We start from the raw sequence: 23,341 nt of genomic DNA on the forward strand, positions 1-23,341 counted from the left end.
TTAAATTTCAGTCTTTTTCTGGAGGGCAGCTATAAACCACTCATCAAGGAATGTGAGGATCTACTGTCTTGAGGCCTGTGAGGTTATGCAAGCGGAAGTGCTGGGCATCCCCTCGGGCACCAAGGAGCTTTGCTCACTGGAGAGTCATCACTGACCCAGCCTCCCAAGCTCTCTCTCAAAGAACTTGCACGCAACCTGTAGAATCCAGTTCATGCGCTTCAGTGCCCTATTTGTTTTCCAAAAAAAACCTATAAATGTTCATCTTACTTTGTGACACAAATATGACAAGTGTAAAGACATAGACTGCAAGCACTGAGTAAAAGTAAAGTTAATATCACATGAATGTTTATTAAAACAAAACAATCGTGCTCGCTTCGGCAGCACATATACTAAAACAAAACAATCATTTTACTAGCATCATTTGAAGACTATATAATTTAGGAAGGAATTATTACATGTAGAGTTGTATCTTCTTCCCTCAGGGATTTGGAACAACACACCTTTGCTTAGATGTGTTTACGGTACTACATTCAGTGAGGAGACAAGCCTTCATAAGCAAATTGTCTGCATGGAGGCATGGACTGGCCTGCTATACTGCCCTTCCTCTAGGAGAGAAAGCAGGACTGGTTCCTTTCGAACCTGTAATTTATGAGTTTATTCAAACCTGCCAAATTGCTTTAAGTAAACGCCTCTCACATTTGAAAATTCTCATGGCAACTCATTTAGTTTGGCAGACTGGCAAACCCAAATGCAATCCTTTTATCCTGCAGCTAAACCATTACAATGGTAATTCTGCTCTGACACTCTGAAGAGACTGCTAATTACTGTACTCTGGGTCCCTAGACAGATTCCCCATTCAGATTAAAATGGCTGTGCATGCAGCAAACAGTACCAACACCTCTCTTTCCATGACAGAGATGGTCTCTCACAATACAGCTCTATCAAGGAGGAGCATCATAGCTAGAGGTCTTTTGTATCTTTTAATACCTTGCCTTTTTTCCCCAATAAAATGAAAAGGAAGCCAATAATACCACAAACTTTAATTATTGATAACTTGCTCAAGAACTAAATGCAGAGCTACCAGTTCATTAACAATCCTATGAGTCATTCTCTCTCTTCCTGTTTTACTCTTTATCTATTTTCAGGTTATAATCAAAACATATTTAACTGAGTCAAATGCATATGGCATTTAGACAGAAAAGAATGTTTGAGAAATATAAAAAGCAAACCTAAAAAAGTATTTTGTAATTCTCCTCTTCTCTCTACTACTCTATCAAATTCTGATGACATCTGCAGTTTTTAAATAAGTGAATTAAAATTACTTTTGTTTTAATACGTATCTTCAATTTTCATGATATTTTTTGAAATAACTGGCAACAACTTTAAATTTCAAAATCTCCAGGTGGAAATTTGTCAAAATCTACTAGATCATCATTTAGTTTAATATTACTGAACTCTATGTATATAAATGCTTTCATAAAGAGATCAGCTATATATTTAAAACTGACTCATGTTCAAATCCTCAAACATCTATAAATAAATATAAAGAGAAAATGAAAGACCAAAGAGAAAAGAAACAATTATACCCATCATAAAGTAAAAAAGCCTGAAATGAACACTTAGAAATTCTCTTGGGACTGGTGGCATCTTGTGTGTCCAGGCCCATTTTGAATTATGAGACCACATAAACTTCGGGGCCTGAAACCACTTAATTTCTCTAAGAAAAGTTAGTGCTACTCATTTAGTCTTTATAGATGAGTATTCTATCTCCTCAACAGAAACCTTGACCTCATTCCTACTGAAAGGGAGGAAAAATTATAGCAAGGAAGAGGAGACTCAGGCCAGTATCCTCACCTTTCCTTTCTCAGTCTTCCTGTCAACAGAGTCCAGCACACTATTCCCCTACTTCCCCTTCTAGTGTTTATAGGTTCTCTGGAGATTAGAAAACATCACAGAATATATATCCATAAGGTCTGAGCTAATGACTACAAATAATAGCAGTATGATTTTCAAACTCATAGAGATGAGAATTGAAAGAGGGATGGTACCTAATAGCTGAGATGGTGTTGCACACCCATAGTAAGTGAAGAAGGAATCTGTGTGTGTGGGGGGGGAGGGGGGTGCAACTTACAAACAATGTTATGTTTTAGTAACATTAATAGTTTCATAATTTTTGCTTATTATGCCACTGTAAACAAAAGCCTATACTGAGATTGGGATTAGCAATGAGGGTTTTTGCGGGAAGGGAACAGAATTTCTTTCTTTTGGTGTGGTGCATCTGTGACCAGGAGCTGAGGTGGTCATTGATATGGTCAATGATGTATTTGAGGCAACCAGTCCATGTACAAGAGGAGAAAAGATGAAACATGCGTCCTGTACTTCCACATAAATAATTATGACCTTCCCAAGGACTTCTAAGGCAAGTAAGCAATAATAACTCAATTTTACAAATAAGGAAAGTGACAGTCCCTGACCATGATTTATATAATCCTACTGTATTTATCATCTCTTTTAATAACCTGAAATGCACAACTCGCCAACCCTAAAATGCATAAGTACACTAAATTTGTCTCCATGAATCGTATATTGATCATCCAGCTCAAGTCTCACCAAAGTTGCCATTATATAAAAAACAAGTGAAATCTCTTAATGATGCCAAACCCTGGCCATGTAGGTTGTGTAAGCTATTTATACACGAATATAAACTTGGGAATGAGTGTGCGTATACCAAATTTTAGTTTGCCATTTCAGTGAGATCAAGGAGAACACACTAGTGTGTGCATTTTTACAATGAATGAATGGAGATCTTTAGACTCTTTCAGTAATTAACAAAGCTAGGAGGGGGAAAAAGGTTAAAAAAAAAAAAAAAAAAAAGAGAGAAGACCTGAACAACATTTTCAACCACCTCCACCTAACTGACACCTATACAGCACATAGCCAACTACTATAGAATGCACATGCTTTTAAATGTACATGAGACATTCAACAAAACAGACCATATGCTAGACTATAAATAAGTCCTAAATAGATTAAAAGGGCTGAAATATTATAGATTATAATTTCTGAGAACAAAATTAAATTAGAAATCAGTCATAGTAAGATAACAGATAAGTCCCAAATACTGGAAATAACCCATGGGTCAAAGAAAAAAATCATGGAAATTAGAAAATATTTTGAACTAAATGATAATGAAATTACAATATAATATTATTTTGGTGATGCAGTTAAAGCAGTTTTCAAATAAAAATTTATGCCTTCAAAAGAGTTCTCAAAAGTAGAAATGAAAGGTTTTAGATCACTAATCTTCTGTGTGATGAGTGAAAATAATATGAAACCAAATGAGGTAGAAGGAAAGTGTAAAAGGAGAAATCAATAAAATAAAAAAGAACAAATAAAGAATATCAACAGAAACAAAAGTTGATACTTAGAAAAGATCCATAAAATTAATGAAGCTCTAGAGCTAGAATGACAAGAAGCAGAAGGAGGAAGAGGAGGAGAAGAAACCTTTTATAGATCCTACAGACCTTAAAGATAAAAAGGTAATATTATGAACAATTTCATGGCAGAAATCTCATCAACTTAGATGACATGAATAAGTGCCTTGAAAAAACAGAAAAACAGGAAAAAAATTTAAGAGTTCTATATTTTACAAATAAATTGAATTAGTAATTAAAAGCCTTTCCACAAAAGCACAAAAGATAAGCCACAGATTAGAATAGTTGTCTGATAAAAGATTTATTACCCAAATCTAAAAAATATCTGTTATAACTCAGTATGAGAGAAGACAATAAAATAGATTTAAACAGATACTTCATTAAAGAAACACCAATTGCCAAAAAAGACATGGGAAGATGCTCAACATCATTTGTCTGCAGAGAAATGGAAAATAAAACCACAACAGGCGAAAGGATCAATAAACTGTGCCTCTTTATTCTATGGATACTAATCATCAACACAAAGAAACATGCAACAGCACGGAGGAACCTCAAAAAATCCATGCTTATTCCAAGAAGACAGGCAGAAAATAATTTTCATCTACATGAAATTAGAAAAAGTAAACCGAATATATAAAAAAGTTGAACAACCAGAGAAAGCAGAAAGGTAGTGGCTGGGAGGTGAGAGAAAGGGGAATGGGGAGATGTTGGTCAATTATATGACGAATAAATTATGAGGAACTAATAATGTACAGCATGGTGGTAGCAGTTAATAATACTGTGTTGTATTCTTGAAAAGCTATGAGAGAAGATCTTAAAAACTGGTCATTGTGAGGTTACGGATGTGGTTAACTTAACTGTGATAATTTCACAATTTCTATGTATGTCAGACCATCATGTGTACAATTTTTGCAATCATGTGTCAATAAAACTAAAATAAAAATATAGTTTTGAGGCAAAATTAACCCCAGTATCTGTCTGGGGGCAGCGGGAGAGAGGTGGTTAATTGATGGTAGAGTAAGAAAACAGGTGATAGGAAATCTTGATTGAGGTAGCGATTGAAAGTGTATATAGCTTCAAACTCAATCTGTACACTTAAAATGAATGTGTTCCATTGTATGTTTAAAAAGGAATGGGTGGGAAAAACCTCAAGAAGAGTTTTCTTTCTTCATGTCTTCAAAATAACTCCATTAGCATTTTAAAAAAACGTAGCTCAAATTGTATTTAAATCAGACCTAGGAGTTTCCATATTATTTCCCAGATCATCAGTAGAACACTAAATGTGAATTTATTCCCAGAAATTTTGATGGCCAATTAAATGTGGAAATGGTTCCTACCAGAGGTTCGCAATGCTTACGAGCATATTAAAACTTCCTTTACTCAGAATACCGATGAAAAGTGTCTCACAGAACACAGTTAGGGAAATGTCAACTGCTCTAAGAATCTTACCTTAAATGATTTTCTGTACTCTATCAATCTAAAACACTGTCAACCTGGAATAATAACACTCGAATAGCTACACTTGGACAGGCAACAAGCATCTCCAATGGTTAACTCCTGATAATTCCTTCCAAGTCTGTTCCTACTAATATCGTCTTCAACAAGGTAACAGCATTCTATCCTTCCAGTTGTTCAGGCTAAAAACCTTGACCTCCTTCTTGACTCAATGCTTTCTAATATTCCACGTTCCAGGGTGGGAACCTTTTTCCTGGCCAGGGCCATCTGAATATTTATAACATCACTGTGGGCCATATAAAATTATTACATTAAAAATTAGCCTGCTATATTTGATCAAACATTTAATTAACTCACCCCAAACGCCTTGGCAGGGCCAGACCAAATGATTTCGCAGGCCTGAGTCACTTTAAAAATGTACTTAACATCAGACCATGCTTCACACCTTCACCACTATGGCTACCTTGGTTCCACTCATTATCATCTGTCATCTGGATTAATGAACAGTCCAGAAATTGGCAAGCTTTTTAAAGAGCCAGACAGGAGATGGCTTTTCTGGGCATATGGTCTGTGGTGCAGTTACGCGGCTCCTCCATGGAAACGCAAACGCAGCCACAGACAATGTGTACATGAAAACCATGGCTGTGTTTCGGTATCATTTGTTAATGAACAATGGAATTTGAATTTCAAATAAAGTGCCATTTTTCTTTAAAATATAAATTGTATGAGTTTTTAAAAAAGCTTCAGTACATCATTTAATATTCAAAGACTAATAATTTTAAAACCAAAATGGTCCTTAGAGGACATTTGCTCCAATTCTCATTTTATAAATAAGAAAATAGAGAGAAGTTTACTTACTTTCTGAAAGACACATAATAGTTATTAACAGGTTTCTAATTGAATGTTCTTTCCCACGTTAATAATATTTAGAATTAAAGTAGCTTACAGCATGATTAGAATAATATATTAGGGTGGTCTACTTAATATATTAGGTGAAATCATTTGTTTAGTATATGATATGAGCTAACTATTTTCAGTTATATGTAGCAAAAAAGGCCTAATGTTAAGTAACTTGTTCTGATCATAGGACTAATAGACCAGTATGCCTAGGGGAAGAAAACCCTTTTCTATAAATTTCTTCAATACTGCACAATTATTTTTTAAAAGAAGAGAAATTATATGGCATAAGTGTACAATTATAGATTTTAGTTTATATTCCTTATAAAAACTATCAAACAGAATTTACATGGAATTCTTTTCTTTCAAGGAGATAATTTTGTCAAGTAAATAGAAATGTTTATGTTTTTAAGTTTACTTGTAGAAGAAACTACCTGGGGAATAGAGAACAGCCAGCATTCTCCTCATTTATGTAAATGTCAACAAATTTCTGTTGGATAGAATACTAACATTATTTCTAGTTTTTTCAATAGCAAGTTAGGGTCCACATTTCCATATATCTTACTAACGTAAAAAATTATAATAACGTCTTAGAAAACCAATAATGTATTTTTTATTTTCCATTGAAGAAGAAGATACTCCGGTAACTCAATCATCATTGCTAAAGTGACTACAGGCCCATGGACACAGATGACAATCTGGTGAAGGCCTAGGAGGGGTGGGTGCAGGAGGAGGGAGTGTGGAGGGGGAGGAAACAGAAAAACAAAGGGGACATCTATAATACTTTCAACAACAAAGATAAATAAAAAACTTAAAAGAGTATAGGGCGGTGAATGCTAGGGGTGGGGACCAGGGGTGGGCTAGAAATGGCCCAATGGGGAAAAAAAGGGACATATGTAATACTTTCAGCAATGAAGATTTTTTAGAAATTACAAAGCTACTATAGGTTTCTGTAACAACGAGGAAATGACAAAAGGGAGAAGGGAGCAGAGAGAAATAGATGGGGAAAGTGAGAAGGAAAGGGAGGGAGGATGAGAACACAAAGGTGCCTGGTACACCAGTAAGAGCTCTGATTTTTCTGTAAGTCATTCTCTCACGGTGCGGGACAATTCCTCCATGTAGACAATGATGTGCCAGGAAGAGTACTTGGAACCCACAGGCAAGTCCAATATGTGCCCCTACTCACACAGCTCACCCAACGTAAGTATCAGCTGTAGACTCTGCACTCATTACCTGCTTACAGAAAAATTGTCCCACCAAAAAAAACAACGCTCTCATTTCCCTCCTGACGTCTTACCCCATGACAGAGGGATACAAAGGTTAATAAAACTTCTGAAAAGTAGGCCACCGATTCACCTCGCTCCCTTCACAACTCTAACAAACAGGCTTTGGCATTTACAGATCTGACTCGTGCCTATGTTGTCTACTGTATTATAGTAAAGGAGTTATAATTTTTGTATTTTTATTTAAATAAAATTTCTAACAATACCTGTTTATTACTATAATCTTACAACAATTTAAAATTAAACTGGAAAGGGGGTTGGAACCCAAAGTTAGAAATGACTACTTACTGCAGGTACCAGTAATTTCTTCACTTCCTCAACGGCTCTCTTCAGTTTGATCTCTGCTCTGTTTTGAGCATCTTCCACAGTAATCAGGACGTGCAAGTCTTCGTTGAGGTGCTCCCAATTGGGCTTGCCTCTATTTTGCTCCTCCTAAAAAATGTACAAAGTAAAATATTACATGTTTCTTTTCAAGAAAGAAAGTATACTTTTCATAATACTAATCTGTTGGCAGTTATTTAAGATAGGTTTACATTGTTTTTCTATGATGACATTATAAATATTTTTAGTTATTTTCCTGGCAAAAAACCTGTGTGGAAGCCCAGTGGATCAAATGATAGTCAACAAACATTTGTTGAGCACCTACTCTGTACCATGGAGCCGACTGCTTCGGATTCAACAGCGAGCGAGCCACCAGCCCCCTGTGTGCTCTTAGGTGCACTAAGAAACTCATTTATGGTGTTAGCCTTTGGTTAATATGAAAAACATGTTGTCACTGGGATAAATTTAAGTGAGTCATTGTCAGGGTCACATAGCTGGTAACTTGCCAATTTAGGAGCTCCAAGTTAGAAAAACTCAAATTCAGAGAAGTTTTTACAATTACTTTTTAATAGCATTGACTGAATTCAAGATTAGGGAAAATGTTTTGCAAATAGACATTGTATAAGAGATATGCCATTTGTTTTAAGTATTTCTAGTAGTATTTATGGGAATATTTCGTTATTACAGTAATAAACTATGTTTCCATCATTAGCTTACTGTAAAAACAGTGAGCTGTCAGGTTATTCTTCAATGACACCCACCCACAAGTGCTAGTTAAACAGAGAACGTCTAGTCTCCTTCCCTGGAGCGCTCGTCACTCAGGAGGCCTCTTCTCCAGGCGGCAGCGCTGTGAGCTACAAAGAGGTGTAGGGAGGGCTGCCACATTTCCCTTTCACCGAAGATACAACAATTTCAGAACTGCTTCTTCATGACATTTTAGAGAAATATAAATGCACGTGTACATCATTTGTGATATGTACATACAATTTTAATATCAAACAAAATAGAAGTGTATTTTAAATATGAAAGTGGTATAAAGAGATGCACCTGGCTTAGTGCAAGGTGCCTTATAAGCAATAACTAATTGCCTCTTGCAGGTACTAAATTGTGAAATTGTAATCAAAGAAAATCAAACTGGTGTAAATGAACAAAACTGGTATAATGAAAGCAGCTGTTTATTACAACTCACATGTTTGCAGAGGCCATGCGAGAAAAAAAACCTATGTAGCTTAGTCAATAAGAATAGAAATAAGTTGTAAAAATGAAATAATATGCTTCTGTCTTTACTTTCTGTTCATAACATTACTATGGAAATGCATCCCAAATGTTGCGCGGGGAATGAGAAACCAGACAAAACGCAGCAGCCCGTGCAAGGCCATCAACATGACTCCAAAGAGTGAGCCCGGAGCCACCAGTCACTCACAGGCCTAACACGGGGGTATTTCTCGGGCAACAGCAATAGTTAATACCCCAGAACAAAGATCAAGAACACTTAGACATACAAATAACTGCCCCCAAAAGTAATATTCACACTATCTGGCACCTAATCAGAAATTAATAGGCAAACAAAGAAGCAGAAAATTGTAACATCTGATGAAAAAAAAAAATCAATCAAAACCAACCTTGAACACAGATGTTGTAATTATTAGAAACAGAGACACTAATGCATAAAGATACTAACATAAGATGATGAGGAATATTCTTACATCAAAATATTTTAGAAAGGCCTAAAAATGAAAACTAAAATTATAAGTGACTTTCCACAAAACTTTTATACATGGGCAGACAAAAGCCGGAGGATTTAAAAAGGGAAGAATTTACATAACAGGAACAGAGAACAGAGCTGCAGTATAACTTTACATTGTGCTTTATTAAAGGAATACATTTACGAGTTGTAGAACACCTAGGTAAATGTAAACTCAATTCAACAATTTAAGTGCCGATTAAAATACTTATCCTAATGCTTGCTTCAGAAGAAAGTTTTGCTTACAGTTTTTAAAAGCTGTTGAAAGAACAAACACTTATAGACAAGACGGTGAATCTCTACATCCCTGCCCCCAAATAGCTGGTGGCCTAGCACTCCCTAGCTCCCAGCCAAACACTAGAAACACACTCCTGAACAGGTGCACTTTCTGAAACGGGCAGTGACGGACAGCTGATGAGGTCCTTTCTATACTGAAGTCTGAGGTGTCCTGTCTTCTCTGTCGCTCCACCCCCAGGGAAGGCTGCCAGCCCATAAGCTGGGGGCAAGTGATGGGAAGACCTTTCTGTGTGGAATGTAAACACACACACACACACACACACACACACACACACACACACAGACACACACACCCCACAGTAAGTACATAGTGCAGTAACAGAGAATAAATACCAAAGAATCTCTTCAAGAGTAGGAAGTTGGGGGGCAGGGGGCGGTTAGGCAGCAAAGGGGGGGAAAACCATGTATTCCACATAAGTCCTTACAGAATTTCCTATTTTTAATCTATAACCTTATCAGACTTCGTTTAAAAAAAGGTTTTAAGATAATTCTGCCCAGAAGTTGCATTTAACCATTCTAACTCAGAAAGAGTAATGGCTAAGTACATTCTATCAACATTGAGTTTTGAGCCTAGTAGTCATTCAACACAAATACAATTTCTCCCTGTGTTCTCTGTTTCTTAAACAGATAATACAGGAAATCTGGAGTTGGTAAATACTATAGAAGTCTATGTTTATACCCATAAAGGTTCTATTTCAGTCACAAATAAGAATTAGAATAAGACTATGTGACACATACTTCTGTATTCCAAAACACCTACATTAAGAATCCACTCCCCAAATTTCTCACTTCAAAAAATGACTTGGGACAAAACAGGTGGAAAGGAAGCAAAGAAGCGGAATAACAAATAGGGCACACATGAAAAATGGTTCCCCTTAGAAACAGGGGTCTATGAGGCATCAATTTCTTTTTAGTTACATTTAGTTATATTTCAGGAGTCAACAACTGAGATACTAATCTAGAAAAACAGCTATTACTAATTATTATAACATCTGTCTTATGGTTACCCAAAACAATGTCATTTCAGATTTTGTGCCTCTTAAATCTTCAGCAATACAAACATCAGGTTTAAATTTTCAGCACAGTCCTCCTGGCCGATTCTCAGACCTCCAAATTAGACTGCCAAGTGGACGTGTCTATCATGGTCTCTAAAGCACTCTCAACCCCCATGTCCAAACTGCAGCTCATCATCTATCCCTCCTCCAAACTGCCCACCATTTATGTCTTAGCTATTATTAGTTCTGAGGTGTTTTTTTTTTAATACGTGTGGATTTTTAGAATTTGCGGACAAGGACCAATTGATTTTGTAGAAAAATATTTGAACTGCAGCCATAAGCTTCCCTGTGCCTTGACAGAGGGAGGGGCTGCTATAGCCTCATTTCAATCCACCTGCCTTCAGGTGCCATTTCTTGCTTACTGACCCACAACAGCTACACCTCACTCCACAGTGCAAATAAACTGGCCTGTTCCCAAACATGGATGGTGATGCCCATAACTCTATGCAAGTCACCACCCATGTCCAGATGCTCTTCTCTCCCCCTCTTTAATAGTTACCTTTTGCTCTAAAAACCATACCATAACTTATGGTTGTGTCTGTCTTATTCTTGCTATTCGAAAGTTTGCTTTCAGTTAAATACCAGAACCATGTCTCACTGATTTTTCTATTCTATTCTAAAAATATGTTTTTATTGAGTTCAGAGAGGAAGGAGAGAGAGAGGGAGATAGAAGCATCAATGATGAAAGAGAACCATTGATCATCTATCTCCTGCATACCCCACACTGGGGATTGAGACCACAACCCAGGCACGTGCCCTGGTCAGGAACTGAACTGTGACACAGTAACTAGTAACTAGTTCATAAGTCAACGCTCAACCAGTGAGCCATGCCGGCCAGGCCACTTTTTTTATTCTTAACAGAATCTATACACTGGCTTTACACATACCTAGCCTGAAACAAATATTCACTGAATTCAACAGCTGAGCTTTTATTACTGAGGAGCATCACTGAAATCAAGTGTCATATTTTGCACTAAAATACTGCAGCTTTCCCCACAGCGCTCTGCTCTACTCAAAACTGCTGTGTCCGCCTCTATTACATCAGACGCCTCCTAGTCTCCGCCCTGATCATGTATGTGGTTTCTGGGCCTGCCTCTTTTTCCCCCGTTTAAGTTGCCAGTCACATTTGACAGTGTTTGGCCCTCTTTTATTCTTGTTCTCTTACTTCTAGTCAACTCTCTTAGATTTTCTACAATAATTCTGATGAGGTCTGATTTTCATATCCCACCAAAGACACTGCTTTTCCTTTACTCTATCACCTCTAAACTACACCTTGTTTCAATGTATCAGAAGGAGTATAAGGGTTAAAGTCTTTTATAAACTATAAGACTAAAGTTATATCTTAACATAACAGAGCAAAGTGACAACAAAAACAAATATATATATAATTACTATGCGTATAAGTATGTTCAAAGCACAAAACCGCTAACTTTTTTGATTTAAGGGAGGCTGAAATGACAAGACAGCACTCAAGGAAATGGAATATAGCTTTATTTATATAGTAAATTAAAGTTTAATAACATACTAAACAATCTTATAATACCACCCATACATGATAAAAGTTAGACACAGTTACCGATGATACTTTGTTATGGGTCTACATTTCTGACAGGTATACTATAAAGAAAGAAATTCCGTAACAATTAGTATTTCAGGTGATGATAAAAAACAAACTGAGAAATGAAAATGGTACCCTAGCTGGTTTGGTTCAGAGGATAGAGCATCAGCCCGCAGACTGAAGGGTCCAGGGTTCGATTCTGGCCAAAGACAGATACCTAGGTTGTAGGCTTGATGCCTGGCCTGGTTGGGTGTGTGTGGGAGGTAACCAATTGATGTGTCTCTCACATCGATGTCCCCCTCCCCTGACTCTCTCTGTCTCTCCCCATTCTTTCCACTCTCTCAAAATCAATGAAAAAATATCATCAGGTGAGAACACACACACACACACACACACACACACACAGAAATGAAAATGATAATGATAGCAACTAAACTTTTATTAAACACACTGCATTCTAAGAAACATAAACACACCACCTCATTTAATCTTGTCATGAAGGCAATACTATTATTCTTACTAACATGTTAATGAGGAGGGTAGGCAGACATGACTTGCCAAACTCATACATACAGTACATGTTCCCAGGGCAGAACTGTAGAGCGTGCACTCTCAACAACTAATTTCTAATACAAGACACATCACCTACACAAGAGCCCGAAAATTAATAAAATTTCCCCCATTATTAGCTTCACGTATTAGTGAAAGAGACAGAAACAGAAGAGTGAGGTCTTAAATCTTTAGAAAATCTTTCTACTCTACTATTTACCTTTAACCTTTTTTTTTTTTCTGTGAACTTCTAAGCACATCTTGTCCTCAAAGAACTTTAGACATGGTAGGGACTTTGGATGGAGATGAAAAAACAAATTAATTGAGCTTATTTGGTATATTTGGGGTTTTTTTGTGTGTGTTTTTTTTATAATGGTCCTATATCTCATAATTCGATGTCAAGTGCTCTTTCTCAATAAATCCTGAATAAGTTGCATGAAAAGCAGTATCAAAAACTAGCAAAGCAGCACTGGCTAAACAGATCTCTTACATCTACAAAAATGCTTTTTATCGAGATCAGAGAATTGCCTATCAAATTTCAATGACACAAATATGTAAAAATGGTAAATCTGTGGGCATTTACACAGAATTCCTCCAAAGTTTCAATAAGGCAAGGTTCTTAAAACTAAAATTTGGTCTTAATACAAAATGTATGCATATAGATAGTTATAGATATAGGTATAGATCAGCGATTCTCAACCTGTGGGTCACGACCCCTTTGGCAGTCGAACGACCCTTTCACAGGGGTCGCCTAAGACCATCCTGCATATCAGATATTTACATTATGATTCACAACAGTAGCAACATTACAGTCATGAAGTAGCAACGAAAATAATTTTATGGTTGGGTCACAACATGAGGAACTGTATTTAAAGGGCCAGAAGGTTGAGAACCACTGGTATAGATATATATCTCGAACATTATTACTAAGTGAGGGATATTTAAAACCATTGCTCTGAAACAAGTTCTAACCATTATTTTTCTTTTTTTTTTTTAATTTTTTGCTAAAAGTATTACAAAGCGTATTACATAAGTGTCCTTCCCCCCCCCCCCGCCCTTGACAAACCCCTGCCCTCCCTTACCCCCCAGTGTCTTATGTCCATTAGTTATGCTTATAAGGATGCATACAAGTCCTTCGCTAACCATTATTTTTCAATTAAAACACCAACCATTTCCTTTTTGAAGCTGCTGTTTACAGTAACATGAAAATACTAGTGGCCCGGTGCACGAACTACTGCACTGGTGGGGTCCAGCCGGCCCGCCCCCAATGGGGGCCCATCAGGGGCCGGGGAGGGGGGAGCGAACCGGGGGCGGGGCTGGCTGCTGCGAGGGGCCCTGGGTGTTTTGCCAGCTGGCCCTGCCCCCAATTGGGGTAGGGGAGCCTGCTGGGGGATGGGGCTAGCCAGGGCGAGGGGCCACGGGCTTTCTGCCGTTCGGTCTATTTGCATATTACCTTTTTATTATATAGGATTTTTAAAAAAACCATTCTCAACTTTTAAGAAACTATTATTTGTTGTTTTTGATTAAAAACAAAAAACACTTGAGTCATTGCCCTATGAAGTTTTAAATTATGCTAATTACAGTATCTGTTCGAACAACAAAGTAATTCTATAACATGAAGCATCAGAACACAATAACTGTCCCCACCCCTGCTGAGAGACTTTTAATTATAGATTTGTAGTCAAGCAAACGAGCACAGGACTTCTCCACTACTGTGCACTTACTGTCAGAACCTCCCAGACAGGAACTCAAGTGAGTAAAGCAAGGTTCCAATAACACTTACAAGTTCATACATTTAATCCAAGTGATAGAGCTCACATATATGACAGTGTCCGGTAGTTTAGGAAATGTTCATTGAGAAACTGGACATAAAATGATTTTACATAATTGTTCACTGACTCCAGTTATATAAAGTTGACCTCAACATTTTTTTAACTTGAACTTAAGTACCACGAACAATTATGTTCTCAAAGCAAATTATTTTCTAATAATATATGAAGATTAGAATAATTTTATATTCAGGTTATTGAAATTATCATCTAGAAAAGTCTTTAAGGGCAGCAGAAATTCAATAAACACTTATTAAATTAAACACAATGGAACAATTTGCTAAATTCAAAGAATGTTATTGTTTTATGTCAAAAACTTTCCAAGTTAAAAACAAAAGGACTATTCTCAATACTTTTCCTTCCCAAGAAACATCTCTCTCCTACGATCACAATACTAAAAGACTGCCAGGTAATGACCTCCTCGTAATTTTCGCAAATTAATTCCACTATTTAATTGCAATTAATGCATGTCCAAACTAAACTTATATATCCCCCAGTTCTGGACAAATACCATTGGTCTGTCACAATAATGACCAAAGTTCAGATTTCTCTAGATAGAGCTACTTAGTGAAAACACTTTGGATGTGGCACACCAACACAGTGAGACCAGACCTGGCCACGTGGCTTAGCTGACCAGAGCGTTCTCCTGGACACCAAAAGGCTGCAGGGTGTGATTCCTGGTCAGGGCACATCCTAGGTTGTGCATTTGATCCCGGTCAGGGGCACATACAGGAGGCAACCGATCAATGTTTCTCTCTCCCCCCTTCCCTCCTTCTCTCTTCTTTCTCCTCTCTCCCCCTTCCGCTCCCAACACCAATAAAAACATATCCTTGGGTGAGGATTTTTAAAAACTAGAGAAAAATAATATGTGGTGGAGAATTCTTATGCAAACTTTGGGCTCAGTTACTATTATAAAATATCTTAGTTTCTTCATCAAACAAAGGTAAATATAGTATTAATGTCATAGCACTGTGATGAGTTCTAAGTGTTTGTACAGCACATAGAAGAGTGCCTAGCGTCTCATAAGAGCTGTGCAATTGATGTTAACATGGTTTGAATAGGCTATCTAAAATCAAAGAGGGATAAATGACTGCAGGAAATGACATAAGCATAAAAATAGAGAAGGGATAACAAATTCAACAAATAAACTAACATTTTAAAGACTACAGGTTATACTTTACAAAAATAAAATTGAAAAAAGTACTGTAGGGATAAAGAGCACTAGCTTAAGATAACCTATTTGTTAATTAACGAAGTCAATAAAATATACTAAACACATAAAATAAAAACATGACATTCTTTTTAAATATAATTTTGAGTAGAAAGAAGCTGAACAAAGACCCCCTGTCATATCTGTGGCTGTAGACTGGAGGAGAGCTCAGCAGATCAAAGCACTGGCCGGAATGACCCCGCTCCCCCCCAGGGCTTGGATCCTCACAAAGAACAAAGGAGGACAAGTACTTTCCCAGAAACAGGAATAAACCATGGTTATTTCAGGAATCTACACAAACCAGACTAAAAGAGCAGAAGGAATTTATAAAAAATTAATGAAACTGGAGAATGAATTCAAATACTACTATTTCCACAATATTTTCCCAAGTCACCCCCTCTATCAGAATTCATCTTCCCCATTTATTCTTTCCACAGGATTTCATGGTTGTAATAAAACTTAATATTGTATTGGGTCTTCTGCATCCCATATACAGAATTACTAGTAAGTTACTAGTTACTAAAGAGCAAGACGGTTCCTTTACAATTTTTCTATTACTCACAGTGCATGAAATATGCCTAAATAAGAGTTTGGTACAGCCCTGTTAGTTGGAGTGTCGTGTTATACCATGCACCAAAAGGTTGCAGGTTTGATTCACAATCAGGGCAAGGGAGAAAATGCAGAAGAAAAAGAGTCACCAAAAAATTCCAATGAAAGGTTCAGCACCGCTATAAGCTCCTTACAAATTTTAAAAACATGAATCCCAACATTGAAAGGTTTTCATTAATAGGGGAATGCTCATGATGCATTAAGTGCTTACAAGCAAATCTATGATGAAAAAAAGAAAGAAACCAAGCAAACCACCACGGACATATTTCTGAAGAGCGACACCTCCTCCAGAAGAGCCTCGGCAGGGCCTGGGGGAGGTGTTCCAGAGACTCGGTCAGCCCAGGAGACACAGCTCCCAGCAGTATTGCCCTGCAGCCCTCCCAGGGGCCCCAGCTGGGGAGGCAGGAGACACACACACTGATGTCCTTAACACTGTGTACAATTAGGCTAGTGTGTGTGTCTGTGTCTTTAGTTTTTAAGAACAACGGTTTTGAAGTAAAAACAAATTAAAAAATTTTATATAGGAAAAAAGCTTATCCCATATGAGAGGGGGATACGCTAATTAGTCATGACTGGATATGCTAATTAGTCAGCCCAGTATGCAAACTGACCATCACTCCAACACAGAGAACATGCTAATTAGCCCCGATATGCTAATTAGTCAGCCCAGCATGCAAATTGACCATCACTCAAACACATAAGATGGCCGCCCCCACGTAGCCACAACATGGCCGCCACAAGATGGCCAGCAGGGAGGGCAGTTGGGGGTGACCAGGCCTGCAGGGGAGGGCAGTTGGGGGCGACCAGGCCTGCAGGGAAGGGTAATTGGGGGCGACCAGGCCTGCAGGGGAGGGCAGTTAGGGGCAATCGGGCCAGCAGGGGAACAGGTAGGCGTCAATCAGGCTGGCAGGGAAGCGTTTAGGGGCAATCAGGTAGGCAGGCAGGCAAGCGGTTGGGAGCCAGCAGTCCTGGATTGTGAGAGGGCAGTCGGACATCTCTCCAGGGGTCCCAGATTGGAGAGGGTGCAGGCTGGGCTGAGGGAGCCCCCCCCCCCCCCCCCCCCCGTGCACAAATTTTGTGCACCGGGCCTCTAGTTAAGATATAAAGAAAATATTTTTGTACAATGGTGTGTTGCTTTTAGCTGTTATAAGAGTTAAAAGTTTCACAAAATTAAAACATTTATAAAGTAATACAGTTACAGTAAGCTAAGGTTGAATTATTGAAAAAATATTTTTCTAAACTTAGTGTAGCCTAGGCTTAAAGTGCTTAGAGTCTACAGCAGTGTACAGCAATGTCCCAGGCCTTTACATTCATCCACCACTGTCTTACCCAGAGCAGCTTCCAGTCCTATAAGCTCCATTCCTGGTAAGTTGCCTTTACTCAAGTTTTTAGCTTTCATACTGTTATTTTTACTGTACCTTTTCTATGTTTAGATACACAAAATACTTACCATTGTGTTACAACTGCCTGGAGCACTCAGGACAGTAACTTGTAGCCCAGAAGCAATAGGCTAGACCATGAAGCCAAGGTATGTGTAAGTGCACTCTATGCTGGCGAAATCGCGTAAGGATGCATTTCTCAGAACGTATCCATGTCGTTAAGTGACCTGTGACTGAATTAACTAAAGTGATATCTTTTTTATAACCCTTCACTATAATTTGATAAGCAAAACATAACCATAAAAGTGATGTAGTTAATGCAGCACAGTATATTATATAATGCAATTTTCCTTTTCTCTTAAAGATGCTAAACTACTTTCATTTCTTGTGGGTACCTCTGAAAAACAACCAACCCAGAGTTAAGTGGTAAGTACATTCAAATATGCTAATAAATTGAAAACATTAAAAAAATTATTCTTCAGGGATGATGCTAGCATGACTTGAGTTTCCACAGTCTGAATACAAGCTAGCATGAGCACAGTTCACAGCAGTACCACTTCAAACATCTGTATCTAATAGGATAAAACAGGGTAATTTTTAGAATAGCCTCTTATCTTTCTTTTTTCTCTCTATGAGGAGAGGTTTTAATAGGTAAAACCAGCTAGTTGCATAATGCTGTTTTTATTTTATTACTTAGTTTTTATTTTTTAAAAAAAATATTTTATTGATTTCAGAGAGGAACGGAGAGGGAGAGAGAATCATTGATTGGCTGCCTCCTGCACGCTCCCCACTGGGGATCAAACCCGCAACCCAGGCATGTGCCCTTGGCCAGAATTGAACCTGGGACCCTTCAGTCTGCAGGCCGACACTCCATCCATTGAGCCAAACCAGCTAGGGCGCATAATGCCTTTTTAAAATGAATTAGTGATGCATCCAACATTTATAATTTCCCTAAAAATAATTTTAAAAATATTCCTATTTGCTAACTAAAACCTGGCCTGTTACACTAATGACTTTTTACCTCTACAAATGGTCACTTTGTTTTATGCACTATCCACTGTTATAATTGATGTTCAAATTAAATGTAAACCATTTATTATTATTTTTACATTTCACTGTAACTACCTAATTCAACTATATCAGCCAAGAAGAGTACTCTCTCAGAATAAGAAAAGTTCACAGAACCCATGTTTTGTTTCATTTATTAGAAATCTTTTCAAGCATGTTCAAGTTTCAGAAATATTGAACTAAAGTAAAATTCTTTTAAATTTCTTTCCTTATCAACTGACATCCATTTAGCTGTATAATTAAAGTTATTATTTCTTTCAAAGTCTTGAGAAGAGCTTTAAAATGTTTCCACGGTGACCAAGGCAATGTTTGCAACGCCCAAGGAATAAGAGTGCATTCCTGTCCACTAGTGAGCAGAGGCGTCCTCCTCCCTCACACACAGATGTGCACGGACAGGACTCTTCCACAATATCCTTGGCTCCACCTCCTCTTAATTAACAAAGAAGCAGATGTAACAGAAAAAATGGCCACAGTTATGATACTTAAGGAACTATCATTACTTATATTCTGAAACAATAAATATAAGAAATACTGAAGCCAATCCTTTAGTATTCAGTAGTCCTCAATGGCAGATAGCATTAACCCTGTTTTACAGATGAGATTTAGACAGAGAAACCAACTTGTCTTAAGTCCGTCAGCCACTAAGTACTTGACCCAGAAACTAAAAGCAAATCTGAATCTCTCATGTCCTCTCTCCACTGCGACACAATAGAAGCATCATAACTGAACCCATTCTTTTCTCAGGCCCAGGTGAGACCTGACACCTCTCACGTCCTCTTATTGTCAAGTTATCTCAAGAGCTCTTTCTTCCTGAATTTCTCTAGCAATCCTACCTCATCTGATTCTTATTAATGACACATTTGTATAAAGTTAACTCTATATAACCATAAGTCTCATCTTTTCATTTCTACTATAGGCTACTTAAAGTTAGGATTCCTGCCCGACACTTTTTAGAATATTCTTCACACTCAGATATTTAGTGAAATGAAAAGAATCTCATGGGTAATGGGAGCGAAAATAACATGTTCTACGAATGCCATCTCTATACCTAATTAAGCTCTCCAGTTTTATATAAAGAGCAGAACAGGTACCAATAAATCCTCAGTGAGCAGAAAGCCCGATAGCTACTTTCCTGCTACTCTAACAAGAGAAAATACAAGTAAATTCATGCAGCCATTAAAGAACATGCAAGCCTCTGTAAACACCTGCTGCATTTGGGAAAGCTGGAAGCAGGTGAGTTATTGGGTCCTTCCTAGGTTTACCTTATAGGATCTTGCCAAAATACAAAACTGACATTCTATGGGGGAAAAAAATGCATTTATAAACTGAATTAATTTGTCTTAGAAAAATAGAACCTTTTGCCGAAACTGGTTTGGCTCAGTGGATAGAGCGTCGGCCTGCGGACTGAAAGGTCCCGGGTTCGATTCCGGTCAAGGGCATGTACCTGGGTTGCGGGCACATCCCCAGTGGGAGATGTGCAGGAGGCAGCTGATCGATGTTTCTCTCTCATCGATGTTTCTAACTATCTATCTCTCTCCCTTCCTCTCTGTAAAAAATCAATAAAATATATTTAAAAAAAAGAAAAATAGAACATTTTACTCAAATTTTTCCATGCTAAAAGAACTGATTTTTAAATAGTTAGTAGAAACTATTACACAATGCATTAAATCCTAACTCTCCAAGTCTGCAGCTCATAAAATGCAAACTTCTACATAAGAAAAGTTAGTTATCTAGGTATGGCAACTTAAGCTGAACTCAATGCGGCGCCAGAATTCTATCCCAGTGTGTGTCTAGTTCAGCCGTGGGCAAACTACGGCCCGCGGGCCGGATCCGGCCCGTTTGAAACGAATAAAACTAAAAAAAAAAAGACCGTACCCTTTTATGTAATGATGTTTACTTTGAATTTATATTAGTTCACACAAACACTCCATCCATGCTTTTGTTCCGGCCTCCGGTCCAGTTTAAGAACCCATTGTGGCCCTCGAGTCAAAAAGTTTGCCCGCCCCTGGTCTAGTTAGATGAGCAGCAAGGTGTATTCCTTCCAAGATGTGGAGGACAAAGGGAGACAGTGTTTGTTTTGTAGGATGTACACACCATCTCTCCACCATTGAATCAAACACTAATTTGGTGCCACTGTAAGGATTTGGTAGAAGTCACTAAGCAGTTGACTTTAATCAGAAGGGGTGGGGACCCTGGGTGGGCCTCACTGATTCAAATGGCAGCCTTGAAAAGGGGGACTAGGCCTTCCCTGGACTCCAGCTACTCCAACACCAAGTGAGCCTACAGCTGCTCTCCCTCCGCCGGCATCTTCCTACCTGACTCCTGCTCGGGACCCTTGAGTGGGCACAGACCCAACTGTGAAAGCCCGATGCCTCATAAAACACCTCTTTGTGTGTTTCTCTCCTGCTGCTCTTCCAGTTGAACTCTGACTTACACATTTTCCATTAAACTTTCACCATCATACAAATTATAAAGTAAAATTCAAAGTATCTCATTAAGTGACTAAAGCCATAATTATAGCCTATGCCATGAAAGCAAGGGGCTAACCTTGGTTAATGCGTGTTCTGAAATAGTCATAATATGTTTAGGAGTATTTTTAGGCTAAATAAATTAAAATCTATTCCAGAATGTACAATAATTTGGACCTAATCAACACTGCTAAGAAGGAAAGAGGTATTCATTTTGGTGTGAAAAACAACTTCTTTAATAAATGTTAGCTTAATCCTTATTCAACAAACATGACAAAGTAATTAAGATGGGAAAATAAAATATTTCCTTAAAATGTCATCAAGAACATAAAGGCATACCGAAAAGACCATAAACCCCAAATTTAACTAGATATAACAAGTAATTTAATATTAATTTTATAAATGTTCTGCCTTAGCCAAGAGACTCTCCATGTCATTGAATTGCAAGCAACAGATGAGCCCTCAATAGAATGTATTTATGTGTGCTAAAAGTGTACATACATATTTTTAACTTTCTATAGTCTGCATTAGTAACCCACAGAAATATAGTATTTGCTTTTTTACTTTAAAATGTTTTTATTGATTTGAGAGAGAGGGGAGAGGGAAGGGAGAGCAACTGGGAGACAGAGGAAACATCAATGCGATGTTTCTCCCACACACACCCCAACTGGGGATCCAACCTGTAACCTGGGCATGTGTCCTGACCAACAATCGAACTTGTGACTTTGGATGCATGGGATGATGCTCAACCAACTGAGCCACACCAGCTAGGGCAGCATTTTTACTTTAACATTCCAGAATAAAATTGCATTTAGTTTTTTACTATGCAATCAGGAGAGGACAGTCTTTGAAAACAATTTTCTACATAAATGAAAAGATTACATCAGAATGAGGTGACACATTTGAGAAAGAAAAAAAGTGAAAAGCTTTGGTCATTAATTAACTATCAATTGCTGAACTAAATATGTACTTTAAAGAAAAAACTAGCTAATTACCTATGCCCCCCGCCAAAGGCAAGTATTCAATATTTACAATGCTTAATTTACAGATATAAAAGCCTAAGCGACCAGCTGACCATCTGGTAGCTATGATGCGCACTAACCACCAGGAGGCAGACGCTCAAAGCAGGAACTGCTGTGCTGCGGTGACTTAGCAGCTGCAGTTCTCGGGTGACGCACCCAGAACCAGAGAGGAGGGACTCTGATTCTGGGGTGCATCACCTGAGAACCGTCCTCTCATAATCTGAGATCCCTCAGGGGATGTCAGAGAGCTGGTTTCAGCCCGATCCCCGCAGACCAGGTGGAGGGACCCCAACAGTGCACGAATCCACCGGGCTTTTAGTAGTTTAATAAATTAGACATAAAATCTCCTAAAATTCATCTCATATATGGCATGACCCACCAACAAATCACCATGTAATACAGTTTCCTTTCCAAATTGTTATATGTGTAAAGAAAACATCAATATTTTACACAGAACAGAAAGTACCCAGATTAATATTTTTAAACTGTGCCTTTTATATCACAATTTCAAGATGGAGTATATGCTGAATCAAGTGTATTAGATCAAATGTGTTCCCTTTTATCCTATATAATAAAAGTCTAATATGCTAAGTGTCCAGTTGGCCATTCAACCAATCAAAGCGTAATATGCTAATGATATGTGAAGGCCGCACAACCACTCGCTATGACGTGCACTGACCACCAGAGGGCAGAAGCTCCGACTGGTAGGTTAGCTTGCTGCTGGGGTCTGGCCTATCAGGACTGAGCGAGATGTGCCAGACCTGCCCTGGAGCCCTCCCCAGATGGCCAACCTCCTACGTCCCTCCCCGGGCCTGATCGTGCACCAGTGGGGAACCTTGGCCTGGCCTGCGCCCTCTCACAATCCAGGCTGAGGGACGCCCTACAACCCCCCCACCCCCCACTGAGTGCACGAATTTCGTGCACCGGGCGGGCCTCTAGTTACTATATAATATTCTCTTACATGAAGAAGCCAAAATTCCATGACTATTTATGCTATTTCAAATTTTTTATCACTTATAAATAACACTGTAGGGAAACTGCTTATATCCATCTTCCAAAACACATAGGTAAGGGTTTCTTAGGAAACTGACAAATAGTGGAATTTGCATAGATAAAATGTCTTTAAAATTCTATTAATAGGTGGCTGTACCAATTTACACTTT

At 38.2% G+C, this 23,341-nt stretch overlaps 1 protein-coding gene across 7 annotated transcripts in view; it reads right to left on the minus strand.

Moving 5' to 3' along the window:
• QKI (QKI, KH domain containing RNA binding) overlaps positions 1-23,341 on the minus strand; it is a 126,559-nt gene that overhangs the window by 19,035 nt on the left and 84,183 nt on the right. For all 7 annotated transcript variants that reach the window (XR_011471795.1, XM_070417366.1, XM_070417367.1 and 4 more), the window contains exon 4: positions 7,358-7,501. Coding sequence is in view for 6 of the 7 variants with exons in the window: in XM_070417366.1 (XP_070273467.1) it covers positions 7,358-7,501 (144 nt within the window). In the remaining variant the exon portion in view is untranslated. The remainder of the gene's footprint in view (positions 1-7,357; positions 7,502-23,341) is intronic.

The sequence above is a fragment of the Myotis yumanensis genome, unplaced genomic scaffold, assembly GCF_028538775.1.
Source record: "Myotis yumanensis isolate MYYU_CA2020_CCGP unplaced genomic scaffold, mMyoYum1.0.hap1 SCAF_6, whole genome shotgun sequence".
Classification (NCBI taxonomy): domain Eukaryota; kingdom Metazoa; phylum Chordata; class Mammalia; order Chiroptera; family Vespertilionidae; genus Myotis; species Myotis yumanensis.